Raw genomic sequence first — 15,860 nt, forward strand, 5'->3', positions numbered from 1 at the left:
CTCTGTTGGAAACCAGACACTTGGCTAGATGGGCCTTTGTTCTGTTTGAGGAATCTTTATGTAATCCAACACAGACATTATTCTAGAGATCACTTTATAGAAATCAGAATAAAGCTTACATATAATTTCTTCAGTTGGTTCAAGAAAGCCTTCCTCTTTGTTTCATCCCACTAAAGGAGATCACTGAGGATTCTTTCCCAGCTCTCCTAGTCTGACTTCCGACCCTGGGTGAGACATCACAGGCATTGCTTTCACTGAACAGGATCACACTTGGAAGCATTTGTCCATATATCCTTGTTTTGTCCCTGGGATTGCCTTGTGATTCAAGCCTTTTCTCAATGTTTTCCTGTAACTCAGAGTTTTGATAATCAAGAGAAATTTTAAGATGCTTCCTCAAGTGTTATAGACTATCCTCCACTTACTTGAGGAAATTATGTCCCTTGGGAATGGCTAAGGACATTGTTTGATTTTTGTGGTAAGAAAACCACAGCGATAGCTTTTCTGGTTGTTAACTAAATATTTTAAAGGAAATCTTCCCTGCCAGCTGATGCCAAGGCATGGGTTTCAGTATCTGAGGATGTTTAGAAAAAACAGTAAAACTGAATATTGTAAGAGTAGAGTAACCTACACAGTTTGGTTTTAGCCCTTGATACAGCTAGATTCTAGATACAGTAATAATTCAGCAGCTTTGGAGTCCTAGTCCGTACAGACTGTTTTACCCTGAGTACTGGCTTTGTATGTTATCATGATAGTAGCCTTACTGCATCTTTAAAACTCATGCTTCATAAAGCAGCATAACAGGTATGTTCCCCTTGATTTCTTCTTGATCTTGAGTGAGCAAAGGTCTGGTGCCAGGGTCAAGCTCTGATTTATAACCCTAATAAGTGATATAATTTAATTTGTCCCAACACCTGCAATGCTGTCTGAGATGCCCTGCAGTCTGTCTGGGACATCCAAACAGAATCCTGTAATGCAAAGATGTGTACCAGCATTATTGTTGTGTATATGGTAGATGAATAACAAACTATTATAATTTCCAGGTAATATTTGAAGTTGCTTTTAATAGTGCCAAGGGAGGTTATGTTGCACTTGATGACATCGCTTTCTCTCCAGTTTACTGCAGCAATCAGTCAGGTATGAGTTTTTACTGCTATTTACCGTCTTTGTGTTTTTCCCCTTTGCTTTGACCTCTCTGAACCACCTGTCAGTACTTGCAATATTTGGTAGTGATGTGCAGATGCTACCTTCTCAACTGACCAGTGCTACTGGGCTTCTCTTCCTCCTGGTGACAAAACAGCAGATAAACACTAATGTCATTCTTTTGATCCAAAAATTAGTCCTTAATGCTTCCTCTGCCAAGACCTTGCGCCAGGGATCTGCAGCTGGAGCACTGGACTGAATGCTGTATTTGCATCACCCCAGCTTTTGAACAAATTACCACTTGCAGGCCTGTTGCTGAAAGAAAGGGGGATTTCCCCAGGTGAGGAAGGTATGAGGAAGAAAATGCCCTGGGCTTTTCATTATTGCCAGTGTAGAAAATACCTTCCTCCATGCCACATGCTCTGAGGTGTTCTTCAGAGCCAAAATAGGAGACCTTGCCTTCCTGTTCTCACTCTTCCAGGAGGTATTATTTATCTCAGACAGTGGCATGTCTGTCAAGTTTTTGTTAGGTGTTCCCAGCAGCAGAAGTCAGCTGAATCTACATGACCTGTGCTGTAGAGGCACTTCGGATGAAGGACTTCATTGTTTGAGAATGCAGCCTCTGCAGTAGCTGTGTACGGGTGGCTTGGGTTTTAGTGTAGCACCAAGCAGTAGTCACAAGCAGATTAGTCATTTCCCACTGAGCCCATCCATTCTTTCAGTCACAGGTTTGAATTTTTGGCTAATGTTTTGAAGTGATCAAGGGAAAAAAGATTTTTTTGCCCTTTTTTATTTGCCTGGAGTCTCTGCTAGCTTTACCTGCACTGCTGAAGAATCAATTGGAGGTAGATTCCAAATAAGTTATTAATCCACAACTCTTGGCTGAGTAAATCTAGTTGTTTAATTAACTCCTCAATGCCTGTTCTGTTTTTGCTTTGTTTTGCAACAATCCTGAGTTATGTTTGCAATATGCCATGGATTGGAGCTGTGTGCTCATCAGTTTTCCATTTATTTTTTTTTAAGTTGGCTTATATGTGCTGAGGTATGGGATAAATTTTATAGTATTTTCTGCCACAATCCTGATTCAGTCATACTATAATGGCATGAGTTAAAATCTACTCTGACTAGTAAATTTGATAGGTTCAGCTACAGCTTTGCCTACTAACTCTGATTTTCAAGTTTTGGAGTGTTTTTTTGGGTTTGGGTTTGGGTTTTTTTTTGCTGTTTGAGAAATGAATGCCAATCATTTGCTTTATATTTTGTTGAAATACAAAAAAGCTGGTTAATCCTTCAGTCTTATCTCCTATTTCCATCTTCAGCTGGTCTGAGCAGAGATGTTAAAATCAAAGAGATCGTCGTTCTTGTATTCAGTCATAGCAGTGTATGTAACAACATCAAGTTTTTTTCTTATTTTTCTGAAATTTTGTTCACAAAGGTCTCAGTGTTAGCCAAGTGGAGGGGAAAGGTACCAGAGTATTAAACTTGCCCCCCAAAGGATGAATCATACGGTGGGTTTAACGCTGTGTGGACCTGGTAGTGCTCCAACTGTGTTTTCTTTAACTAGGAAAGCAGTGGGAGGAGGCCAAGGCTGCCTCATGCTAAGATCTGGCTTATTTGAGGCTGAAGAGACCACTCCATGGCATCTCTCCAAATCAAAAATGTTGCTTCTCCTGAAGCTGATTGCCGGTGTCCCTGCCCTTGCTGGGAAGTCCTTCTTAGCTTCTGTGCAGAAGGGTCATGCATGCTGCTGTAGAGATGCTCACAGGGTCCTGACTCCCAGCGTAGCCAAAAATTGTCTGATGGCTTTGGGTTGTGCCCCTCGTTTCCCCAGCATCTGGTACAAGTGGGTGATAGAGCTTTTAAAGAAGTAGAAATGTTTTACTTTTAGAAGAGCCATTCACCGGGGGGACTTTTTCAGACTGAAGCAAATCCTGACCCATAAATGCCATATTGCAAGTGAAGAGGGAGCCACCAGCAGGGCTGGGGGACTTAGCTTTTAATCAGCTTCACTATAAATGGTGCAGCTTTCTTTTCTGCAGTGTGAAAATGTGAGGCATGGCTCCAGAGGTCAGTAGCCGCGAGATGATACATGAACCAAAAGCTGTTTGACTTCCTTACTTAGGGCATGCATATGCACACACATTAAATATGACTACAAAAGGGTTTTTTTAAAAAGTGCTCTTTAGAAGAATATTAATGTTGATGTTAGAAAGTTATCGCCTTAGAAACTGAAGTGAAATTATGACACCTATCCACACACATGTGCACATGCAAGCTCATTTTGACTGATTATCGTTTAAATGAATGAGCAGGATGAAGACAAATGGTCTGAATGTGCATTACGTCCTGAAGAAGGAATCTTCTCTTAATATCTGTAGCTTATTTATATTTTATAGGGGCAATGAAGCAGGTTTCCTCCCAGCTCCAGCAAAAATATAAGAAAATAACGCCCATTTCCAATGGAAAATTGATAGTTTGTTATCATTGTGACTTTGCTTTATGTATGTGTAACAACTTTGCACATGCTCATCTTCTCTAATGCAAAGAAAGATGAAACAGAGTATACTTTGGCATCGTTGTGCTTCAAATATCTATGTTTATTATACTGTGCTCTTCCTAACAGAACATATGCATCTATCTTTTAGGAACTCCTTTCAATCCTGCTGGGGCAGGCTGCAATTTTGAGGAAGATCTGTGTAGCTTTTACCAGGATAACAAAGATGGCCCAGGGTGGAGCAGAGTGAAAGTGAAGCGTAATGTCTATAGAGCAGGAGATCACACTACAGGATTTGGTAAATCAAAACTCCTTTTCACTGGAAGAATCAAATTGAATATAAAGGTTAACCTGTTGTATCATTGTTTGCTCTGTTAAATAACGTCATTGGCACACTGGTTAGATTCCCTCACTGCAACTCCCTGCCATTAAAAACCAGTGTACACCACTCTGTCCTAGGTAGGACTCTGGCTGTGCCTAACCACATGTAGAGGGTGAAGGTCACCTGCTGAATAGCCGTGCAGGGCTATCCATCAGTGTATTTTCACTGTACTGATTTGTAGTCATTGAAGGAATGATTCCACAAAAGCATACGAGCAAATATAATAGCAGCTTAATGCATTGCTCTTAATATAGAGGAATGAGGGGCTCTTAGCTCTTCCAGGCTTAGGACAGTTGGCATTTTTAAGGTAAAACTGTGAAATGTTGCGTAGTGAAGCCACGTAGTGAAAGGACTGCTAATAAGTTCTGAAACTTGCACATCTCTTTGTGTAGAGTATTCATGACTCTTAATCAAATGTGCTAAGTCTCACTTCTTTATACTCGGTGCAGGGAATAATAGTCCTTGTAGCCCATACTTCATTCTTTGGTGTCAGAGCAGTACCCTTAAAACATCCAGGTTTCCAGTGAGGCCAGCAGGCCAGAGAATTTTTCAGTGTAAATTTGAAAAGTATTTATTTATGGTAACTTAGCCATGTGCCAGTTTAGCTTAAAGAGGCTGAGACACTTTTAGAAAAATTATTTCTATTCAAACAAAGTGTGATAATCTGTTTCCTGCCCATAGAAACTGTTTTTATAACCAAAGTCTAACGCAATAACGGAAGCGGCTTTAATAGCAAATCAACTGTGCTAATTGCCTATTAGAAGTACTCAGTAATTGTGCTGTCTTGCAGGTTATTACTTGTTGGCAAACACAAAGTTTACTTCACAGCCTGGGTACATTGGTCGTCTGTATGGCCCGACACTGCCAGGAAACTTGCAGTTTTGTCTGCGTTTTTATTATGCCTTATACGGGTTTTTCAAGATGAGTGGCACCCTTGCTGTTTATATCTTTGAAGAGAATCATGTTGTTCAAGAGAAAATCTGGTCCGTCTTGGACTCTCCAAAGGGAGTTTGGACTCAAGCTGAAATCTCCTTCAAAAAGCCTATGCCTTGCAAGGTAAGAACCTACTCTTCAAATCTGCCAGATTCTTAATCGAGATTTTGCTTGCCTTCTCCTTCCAGGGTTCTTTGTTATCCAGGATTAATCCTAACTAGGTGAGCTACACCTGCAAAGTGAAATAGAGTTCCCCAAGCAGTACAGTGGGGAGTGGAGTATTTCTTCACAGCCTAGCCCCTGTGGGAGCCCTTGCCAGGCATAGGGCAGTGTTGCCCTGGTGTCCTCAGCTGTAGTTACAGTATTAGTGGAGATTTCACCCAAGGAGCTTTAATGAGAGCCGGCTCTGTCTTGGTTTCTCAGCAGGCTCCGCATTCACTCATTCATGTTTGTTTGTTTGCTGTGTAATTCACATCACCATAGTCAATTCCAGATTTTAATTAATCTAAAAAGTCTGTACTGTTAAGTTCTGGTCAAAATGTGGAGCTGATCCTACTTTCCTAAACTGAACCACTGGGTTAAAATACAAAGGCAGAAGTCAGTGCAATTTAAAGCAATGGACTTGAAGTATTTGCAACATCAGTTGGAGAGGTCACTTTGTAATCTCAGCAAGTTAATAAGAATAACATAATATTTCACATTACCTCCTGATTAAGTCCTCAAGCTGCTTTTATCCCTCATCTCTGCTCTTTTTACAAAGACTGACTTTTACACAAATGTGTGTAGGCGCTACTTCTGCAGTTATCCTGATTTCTGTGGTGGGTTTTCACTATGAGTCATCTAAGGAGGACCAGATGGATCACTACGTGATGACACAGATAAATCCAGCTTTTTTTTCATTGTGATGGTACTATGAACATATGAATGAAGGCTTATCTTGTGAATCATGTATTTCTTAAATCTTAAGCATTTTCCCCACTATAAAGTCATTTTTCAAATGGCAGCAGTTACTGAGTTTAACTTTTCTTGAGGAAAAAAACCCCAACATTTTTCTTTGAAGTAAGTACACTACAAAAGAAAAAGTTCACCAAAAAAAAAGTTGCCTAATGAAAATTTCAGTCCTAATTGTTGGCTAGTATTTTCTCTCTGATATCTCATACTATAAAAAGTTGATGGGATTTTTATGTTCATATGTTTCATGCATAAAACATAACAGAATTTCTAATTCCCTTTCAACTGAAAGATATAGAAAAAAACCCCAAATTTTATTACCACCAAGCAAGAGCATGGTAGAAAAGTGTCTCGTAGTACCATCGCCAAATACTTGCAGAACAGTATTTCTCTCTTTTTTTTTTTTTTTTTTTTTTTTGTGAAATCACGGAAAGGTATTGGTTAAATGGACAAACTTATAACATACTTTTGCCATCTCCTGTTTACATATTTCTTTATTCCTTCTAAAAAGGTTCAGTAGCTTGTGTAGCATAATATACTGTATGAATAGTGATGACAGCTGAGCATGACTGTAAAAGATTGTTTATAGCCCTGGAGGTGGCAGGGTTTTTTAGTATTACACATTTACATGGAAAATCTTTTCCAATATGAATTTATGAAGAACTATTTTTATGTTTTCCTAGAAATTAGTATATCTAAACCACTTGTAAAGTAGCTTGCCTGGTAGGGAAAGCTTTCTGTGAATGCAGCTGTATACATGTCTGTAGTTACCAGTCTGTAGGCAGTAACAGATGGGGAGAGCAGCACACAGGAGAATAAAGCAGTCAAGGGAATATCCTCGCTGCCTCTGAGCCCAAAGTTCTGCAGGAGGGAAAAAACCCTGTGCTCTGCAGCAGGAGGTTTGTGTGCCTCTGGCAACTCTCATAAGCCTTCAGTGAGTCTTTCAGGTCTTGCGATGGGAAAGCCTTCTTTCCCACGGAAACAAGTTGCAGAATGTTTCTGTTGAGGAAGCATTCCTCACATATCACAAAAATTGAGATTTACTGGGCTTTAGAGAGCTCAGCATGTGTTCATCATATCATAGTTCAGACACCCCTTAGCCAAATAACTGTGTATTGGGGGTGGGGGGTGGGGCATATGGAGTTCTACCTTAGCCTTGGTTTAAACCTATTCTCTCATACTGTCTTTCCTCCTGCATTGGAAGATTAAATTAAGTTTAAAATAGGGATTAAGTTGCAGTTTTGCATATGTAGTAGATGCCACTGTTTTGTAATGTATCAGGCATAAGCTATGAAGTGCTGAATTTTGTATAACAGTTTTATGGTTTTCATGATGGCTGTGTATGCATATACACAATCAGTTGATAAAGTTTTCCTTAGATAAATAGTACATGGAAGACAGTGGGTGAAGTTCTGAAGCATGTTAATATGGCAAAGAATATCAAGATATATATATGACTGAGAAGGCAGCATACAAAAGGCAAAGGATGCAAAGTTTAAGTGTGTGTCTGCTTGCCATGAGGCAAGGGTGAAAAACTGGTGTAGTTACAGGTTGCTCATTTGTAACATTCACAGGTAGGCTTGAATGACATTATACAGTGAACCTGATTCTGGCTTCTCCTTGCAATCTCACGCTCAACTCTTAAACCTTAATGCTTTACAAGTCCTCTCATGCTTTACTTTGTTTCTTGTTTTCTAAGCCAACAGAAGGAAATGAAGGAGCACTGTGTGGCGTTGTATAAACACTTAGGTTAGGTATCTGTACAGATGTGTCGCTCTACCTAGCACCTAGTGAAACAGCTGACAAGGAACACTCATTTCAATGGCCGACTTCAGTGTAGGCCAGTGGTGAAGGTGCATCAGAGCATGTTTTGCCTGACAGCGAGGAGTGGTGGGAACCAGAAAGTCAGAGATTACACTTCAGGCTCTGGAGGGAGAGAGTATAGAGAAACGTGAGAGAAACAAGCTCATTGAAGCTTGACCTTTCTTGTCCTGTCTTCTCCAACCTGTCCTCACATCTCTTGCCTCCTTAGTGATGCACCTTTGTCTTATCTATCCTGCCCCATAGGCAACAACCCCCTCCCATTCCCCATCTTACTCCTGTCTCCTCAGCTCTGGACAGTCCATTTTTTTCCTTCTAATCCTGTCCATGTCCTGGTCTGCTGCCCTGCTTGTACCATATGTTACGAATTTTAGTTTTCCAGAAGCTAATGACTTGACAGAAAGCACAGTTCTGGCACAAAGACCAAATCCTGACACTTTTCATTTTCCTACTCCAAAGCCTAGGAGTGCCCAAACTTTTCAAAGAATATTTTAAATAGGGGCAAAATAAAACCTTTTTTCCTAGACTTGTTCTTGGAAATGATGGAACTGTTTTGGCTTAAATCTTCCAAAACAACCCGAAGCAAGGACCCAGCATGGAAAGTCTGAGCTGAAGTCACTGCATCTTGGCAAGGTTATAAGCAAGTGAAAAACAGTCTTTTCATGGAATGAGGTGGTCTCAAAATAAGATAGGGCTACCACTTTTCCAATAATATAGATGTGGTGGCTGACATGCCTTTGTATTGTTTTCCGAGGTGCATCATGTCTAGACTTGGATGATAAGAAGTTGTAGGCATGCACAGTAGTCTGGCAGATCAACTTCTTGGTTACTGGGTGTGACCTGTAGATTGGGTCATTGCCTGTGGAAACAGTAAACACTCTCCTGGCAGTTCCTTAACAGCAAATAAAGTCAGTGAGGAAGTTGGCACCTTTGGCTAGGGGCTCCTGCAGGTTGTAAGGATTCTGCAGCCAGAAAACAATTGTTCTAAAATACCTGATTAACTATGTCCTTCATCTTTCTGCTAATACTAGTCCTAAGGCTTTGAAAACAATATAAAATCCATCTGATATGTTTTAATTTTGATAACATATTTATTTGTATCAGGACAACAAAAAGACCCAGATGTTCATCTCTTGGTTTGTGTAATGGTTTTTGCAAGTTGTTTTTGAATTAGCTAACTGCAGTCTGGCACAGATTGTTGGCTTGAGTTCAGTGAGCAGGAAATGTGAAGCTGGCCAACAGGCTTTAATATGACACTTTGGAAACACCACGTTGAAAAGGCTGAGTATGATCCAGATAAGCAAGTCATAAATGTTTGTGTACATATATATGTGTGTATATGTATGTGTGTGTCTGTATATATCAGTATCTATTTGTGTGTACATACTGCAAATACGTATGCAATATAATGCTAGCAAGAAGGTGGGAAATTTTAAATCCTGATTTCCTAATCTGTACTTGAGGCACTCTCTCTTTTATTTAGTGTAAGTACCTGTGATCCTAGGCATATACAGTATTGGTTTTGTACTCTCTAGATCCTAGGGAATAAATGTGAGAAGGAATAATAAAATACCTCCTAACACTTTTTAAAATAAAGTCATGCTTTGTTGTATAAGCCTCTTAAGGGGCTATATAAAAATCTGAGTCTGAAATATGTAGATGCTTTTGATCTGATTGAACGTGCTGAAACTGATCTTCCACACCAATATATGTTAGGAAGATGTGAGAGCTAACTGAAAGAAAAGTTCACATATGGCATATGTAAACTGGAGATGCTCACGTGCACTGTGGAGCTAGAATCTGCATTTTAATATTGTGTGTGTGTGTGTATATATGCCACCATGGACATATACTTCTTTTATGCAACTTCCCAACAAAGTTAAAATGAAGGTCTGAGTGCATCTACTTACATCAGTTCTGTTCATTTCTGCTATATTTAGTTCACCATTCTGAACCTCAGGTTTTGAAAAGCAAACTTATCGTGTTTTTCCATTCATGCAAGTTTTTGCAATGTTACCTAGCGCTGTAGTGCTTGAATACCTCCCTAGAGTTCAAAAACAAATCCTCAGAAAGGTTGCTGGCATCATAACAGTCCACTCTACTTCCACCAGAGTGGTTGTGGCAGCATTGCTTAGGTTTTCATTCCTGCTGTCAACTTTTCTTCCTTTCTAATGTTTTTTTTTCCTGCCCTTACTAAGCTTAGTTGCAGTTGTGAGAAAGCAAAATCAAGTGACTGAGTGTGGAACTTCAGTATTTACATGTTTTAAAAAAAACACAAAAGGGAACACTTTTTCAGGAATGACTAAATGCTGAAATCCTTTACTGCAGGATGCTATGGAGGCCAATAGTATACATGCATTTAAAAAGAGATTAGGCAAATTCACAGAAAATAGACCTCACTGTGACCATAAACATAGTGGTACAGGTGTGACCTCCAGTTCAGCAATTTCTTAAACTCCCTGGGAGCTGAACGTAATGCAATGGCATGAACAGCTTTATGGTTGTTTTGTTTCTTGTACTGTTTCCCCTAAACATCCGTTAGCATCCCTCTGCCTTCCTAGGGCTTGATACGAGGGTCTTTGGACCTTTGTTCTCACATCATCACTGTGATGATGCTCACTATTAAGTTATTCTAGCATTCCTTTTTGCTGCTGCAAAATTTGTGTCTCCTGCTTGTCCACCTAAGTCATGGGTAAATGACTAAAGCAATCTCGCGTATATGATGAAGTCGTAGATCCCTATGACAGAGTCAATAGTATAAAGGACACAGTTCTCCAGGCAGGTACCAAGCGGAGAAGGGAAGACATCCTAGTTCTGTCTCCTCCTCTGAAAAACTCTCACTTGTGCCAAATAAAGGAAGGAGCTTCTTGGTACTGTTCTGACCAACCCTTGATCAGTCTTCCCACAGTAAGGTATGCAACCCAAAGAGGCTGAAAGAAGCTGCAGTTTTGTGGTACGGCCCTTCTGTCCTTACTTCTCTCACCCCTAAAACAAAGAAACTTCTTTAAGAACAGTCACTGGAAATACCTTTTTAAAATAAGAACGTTAGGGTCTGTGAATAGTAGGATTAATATTGCAAAATGTGAACCCCACTGTCTGTGGTGTTTGATATACAGTTATGGAAACAACATACTGGAAACTGTAAAAATTTTTCAGGTTAGTAAGCATTACCTGGGTGGCCTGCATTTTCACAGTAGCTAAGCAAGGAGATACATTGCATGAACTATTACACACCTCCTTTTGATATCTGTGTTAATTAACTGACACTTCCTTTTTTTGCTCAGTTTTTGTTCTGGGTACTTAATGCTGTGATATTACAATGCCACATGACCTGACAAGACCCCTCAGTCTAAAGGCAATAACCCTTCCCTCTTACAAAGAGAGCCAAAGAAACTGTTTCACTTTGAAAAGAGGATAGAACCATAGTAGCGGATTTCTGGAGATCTAGGAGGACCCTGAAGGACAGCTGAGGATATTGGTGTCCTGTATACATTTCTGTGCAGCCAGTATTCTCTCCTAGACAGTGCAATCCAGTGAATGTAGCTGTAGCACTAACAGCCTGTGGCCCTAGGTTATTCTATTAGCTTTTCTCTTTCATTGTTTGTTTCTGCAACCCATCTGCCCTGGGACAGGAAAGATTTTAAAAAATATTTGTTCCAATTGTCACAAGTTTACTACTAGTCTTATCCAATTATTTCTGTAGAAGCTGTCATAATTCATTATTTTTCCTGCAGAAGCTCATTGTATTTACATGGAAAGAAATTGAACTTGCCTGGCAAGTGACAGAAGCTTGCACACATATTAATTTTGGCTTAATAGCTTACTTGCATTTTTGCCTTGCATTTCTAACTGTTTAAGCCAAACAAAACCAAGGCATTTAAAATCTAGTTGAATTAAGGTAGTTATAAGTAATTTGGGCTACACTGAAAATATTTGTATTGAACCGCCCTGGAACTATCAGAATTGTTCTCCCGTTCCCTGTGCTGGTGAAGGTTCCCTGGCTTACGTGCTTATACAGCTGTGTACCAAAAAGTCAGGCTCCCTGTTTTGTGAAAACATCTTGACCGCTGCTTTGTGTCATGCCACACTTCTGTTTCTGGTGCTCAGATTATTTTTGGATTTTGTATTTGTAATACTGAGTTTTGTGTCACTGTATGGAAGTTACAACAGTTGCTTCTTACAAAACCCCACCTCAGCCTCCACTATAACTGCCTTTCTCCTTTAAGAAATTGAACATAAATATGTGTCTAAGTGACAGACTGAGTTTTGTTTCTACACCGATACACAGTATATAGTTTAAACCTAAGAATATTCACAAGGGTGGAATCAGGTAAATTCACTACAGAGACATAGCTTGCTTTTAAGTCACCAGATTCGGCTGCTGTCTCAGTTTTTCCTTTGTTTTGGCTGGTCTGGCTGTCTAATTAAGCAAGAGCTATACTTTCTGGGATAAACAAGTAGCGAAGAAAATACACAGAAATCATAGGGGTCTGGGGGCATCTTCTTTTCTCCTGTTCTCAGTCCAGCTCCCTCTGAACCTTGTTTTACAAGCTTCCCCATTAGTCCATCATTACACTGGAGGTACCCTACTGCACGTTCTACTTTCTTCTCCTCCAAAAGCAGGTAAACTTAATACGCGTAAGTTTTAATTTGCATCTACTTGTAGAGATGCAGAGTGCTAAGGATGAGAAGTCCCTTCTACCTCACACAGTGTCTGCAGCACAACCCAACAACGTGTCATGAAAGAAGTGAAACTTTTTTTTCTTGCTCTACCAGCTGTTCTCATCTGGTGTTGCTCATCACGGACATACCGGATGAATGCTGAGAACTGGTTATTGATACTTTCGAGGCTGCAGGCCAGGAACATTGATTAACCACCAGAAAATAAATAAACCAGCTTCCAGAAATCGGGGCAGTGATTCGGAAGGGAACTAATGCCGTGGCTGTGTCCTGTTACTGGAAAAAAAAAAAGAGACATGAGAAGAAAACATGTTTTATTTTTCAGTAACACAGGCAACAACTGCCTGCATTTGATAATGTTTTTAATTTAGCCTCTAAGATAGCATGCAAGTCCAGAAAGATTTTGTTACCTAGTCTGAAACAACTAGTTTGTTGTTCATCTGTCATGTTTTATGAAGTGTGAGTTGAGCACAAAGATCCCCCTATTATCTTCTCCAAGGCCTGAGATAACGTCATAAAAATCTCTTCTGGAAGAACTGACCTAGGAAATATTTTAATTCAAAACAAGAACAAATGTAGAGCATCTTGAGATTTGTCCTATCTAGACTGTAGAAAGGATTTGGAGACCTAATGTAGGGTGAAAATGAGTAGTTGAATAAATCCAGATTGACACAATCTTGGTCAGTGAAGTTCGAACAGTGAAAGATGTCCCTTTAAGATGAAAGAGGAAATTTAGGATAAAAGAAAAGTAAGTAAGTTTGACTTGTGAGTAAAAATATCTTCTGCCCCGCTGCTTAAAACTAAATCAAGAACATTACAACAAAATAAGCTGAGAGGGCTATGACCAATTTCAGTACAATTGCTATAGCTAATACTGGAAACTCCACATTCCCAAGCACAAGCTCCCCCACTGCACCCCCGTGCAAATATACAGTCTGCTCATGGCAGCATGTCACTCAGCACCACAAATGGCAAGTCGAGAATTAGTAATGCTAAAGCTACAAAAAGATGACAAAGCTGAACAAGTTTACAAGTGTCCCTGAAACAGATCAGTCCTTTGACTGTGCAAAGCCTATGGGTTCAGTGGCCTTTGAGAGACCAACAGTTACTGTTGTGATGCTTTTGAAATGGAGGGCTTTCTGCAGGATCCAGTGGGTAATTACATACCTTGTATGGAACAAATTATTGCAATTTAAGAATAAAGAACTTGATCTTGCTCCCAGTGATGTCAATAGGAAAACATCACTTAAAATACGATTCCACAGTGTGGAAATGTTGTTTCACAAACGAGGAGTGACCTCACCCTTTCATGTGTGGTTTTCTTAAGATTCTTGGGTTTAGGACTATAATATGTCTTTAGTTTATTACAAATGTTCACCAGAATGCATTTATTAAAAGTCTGGTGAATGACGTCCACCCAACGTCAGTATTTATTGTATGCTTTATTCCAGGAGATGCTACCATTTTTCATAGATTGTGGCTGTTTCCTGAGAATGAACTTAAAAAACAGGAAACAATTTTTGTCTTTTTAAATCTTAAGGCTGAGACAGTAGCTCTACAGGAACAAAACAAAACAAAAGTGCCATTTTTAGGCCACTATACACTGAGCAGTTGTGCATACTGTATGGGGACTCCTCAAGTCCACACCTGTAAAAGTTTACAAGACAGATTATCATTGTTACCAGGATTTGTAGCACTGAATGGAAAATGGTTTTGAAAATTGCTCCATCCTGGGCAGCGTAACCCATACGTGCTTCAAAAGTTTAACTGTAATTATGTCCCAGGCTGTTTTATAAGCAGATGGGTAAATAAATACTACATAGCAAAGCAATCTAGCAAAATCTGGTATAATGACCATATTGAAGGTGTTACCGAGCCTCTTAAAAGAGGACATACTAAATAATGCATGAAGGACTTTTAACAACCTTTTTGTATCCTCATGAAATTGTCAGTCAGCATTTAACCTAAAATATGTAACTGAGGTGTTTACGGTTGTTCCAGAATATTAAACTGTTAGAAGTGACACTCATCTGTCTCTAGTCACTAGCTGAGACCTCATCACAAAGGAATTGTTTTGAAAAGCTCCTCCCAAATTATGGTCATAATCCCAGTGGTCAGACTGATGGTTTGCAGTAGTTACGCAAAGAAAACTGCCAGCAGTATTTTTACAAAATAAACTTTATTGTGTCTTCTATAATTTGAACAGTTCTGCATCAACCTTGGGAGAAAGGCAGGTGGAAATCTCAGTTTCTTTACATTTTATTTTGTCATCTCATGAGTGGCTTGTATTTTCCATGGCAGAATTAATGTGTAGTCAAATAAAACATCTTGGACGCTATTCTTAACCTTCACAAACCCAGATTAACATTGTGAATGATGCTTAGCATTTCCAGCCTCCTGCTCAATGATACCATGACCTTGTGTCATTTCTGAATAATCACATTTTATGCAGCAATTTCATCTCATCTCTGTTGTTCTTTGTTTTTTGCCACAGCTATTTCTGTTGGCCATCACTCTGCATTACTCTTTCAAATGTATTTTTCCATGGATAAACCCTCCTGGGTTTAAGGGTAAGATAGCTGAGGACATTTAAACTGTTACTGGTTTTTTTTGGGGGGGGCAGGGAACCACAACAACTTCAGTAAGTCATCTTTTCTTATACACTAAAAAAATGCACTCTGCTACTAAAATGGAAACTACATACAGAGACACATTGTTTGCCTGTAAAAGTGAGAAAGCACTTTCTATTGAATGAAAACGTACGTCTAAACCCCACCGGATTTGAAATTTCAGTTATTGGCAGTATTAGTATGTGCCAAAACAAAGCGGATTCATCATTTCTGTTCTGTAAGTGTCAAAATTGTTAGTGCTTTTGGAAAGATCTAAAATTTCAGACTCTTAACAGTGCCAGCTTTTATTAGATACCTGAAATTCCCTTCATGTATTGCAGGTTGTCTTTGTCAGCTGGTGTAAAAGCTTCTGGGACTGTGGACTTGTGGCATTGGATGATGTATCATTGAGCCTGGGAAGCTGCCAGGCTGCTGGTAAGACCATGTATATTTGTTGTAAGAGTTTTTTTTAGTAAGAGTTCATTGCATACCTTCGTTTTCTAAGCCTATTCTATAGCTGCCTTCATCCCACTGTGGTTTCTTTTCTTTTTACAGTAAGTACTGCATAAATCCCATTTTTGCAGTAGCATACATACAGTAAGGACCGGTTTTTGTTCACAGGGGTACCAGCTAACTCCTAATTAACTTCACTGACTCCAGTGCAGTTGTACATAAGTGGGCATTCTTTCGGGGGCATTACAATTTTTAAAAAAAATGATAGTCCAACTAAGGAGAAAGTAGTTTTCAAATGGCTTTTAGGGAACCAGGAATGGACCCCAAAGCAATCTTTTCAAAACACAGCATTATTCTTTTTAGTCCAGAAGTACAGTTGTGCAAGGCTAAGACGCAG

At 39.5% G+C, this 15,860-nt stretch overlaps 1 protein-coding gene across 1 annotated transcript in view; it reads left to right on the forward strand.

Moving 5' to 3' along the window:
- Window positions 1-15,860, forward strand: part of MAMDC2 (MAM domain containing 2) — a 63,113-nt gene that overhangs the window by 39,721 nt on the left and 7,532 nt on the right. Inside the window, exons 7-10 of the mRNA XM_040579163.1 lie at window positions 1,041-1,134; window positions 3,786-3,932; window positions 4,807-5,072; window positions 15,352-15,445. Coding sequence (XP_040435097.1) covers window positions 1,041-1,134; window positions 3,786-3,932; window positions 4,807-5,072; window positions 15,352-15,445 — 601 coding nt within the window. The remainder of the gene's footprint in view (window positions 1-1,040; window positions 1,135-3,785; window positions 3,933-4,806; window positions 5,073-15,351; window positions 15,446-15,860) is intronic.

The sequence above is a fragment of the Falco naumanni genome, chromosome Z, assembly GCF_017639655.2.
Source record: "Falco naumanni isolate bFalNau1 chromosome Z, bFalNau1.pat, whole genome shotgun sequence".
Taxonomy (NCBI): Eukaryota; Metazoa; Chordata; class Aves; order Falconiformes; family Falconidae; genus Falco; species Falco naumanni.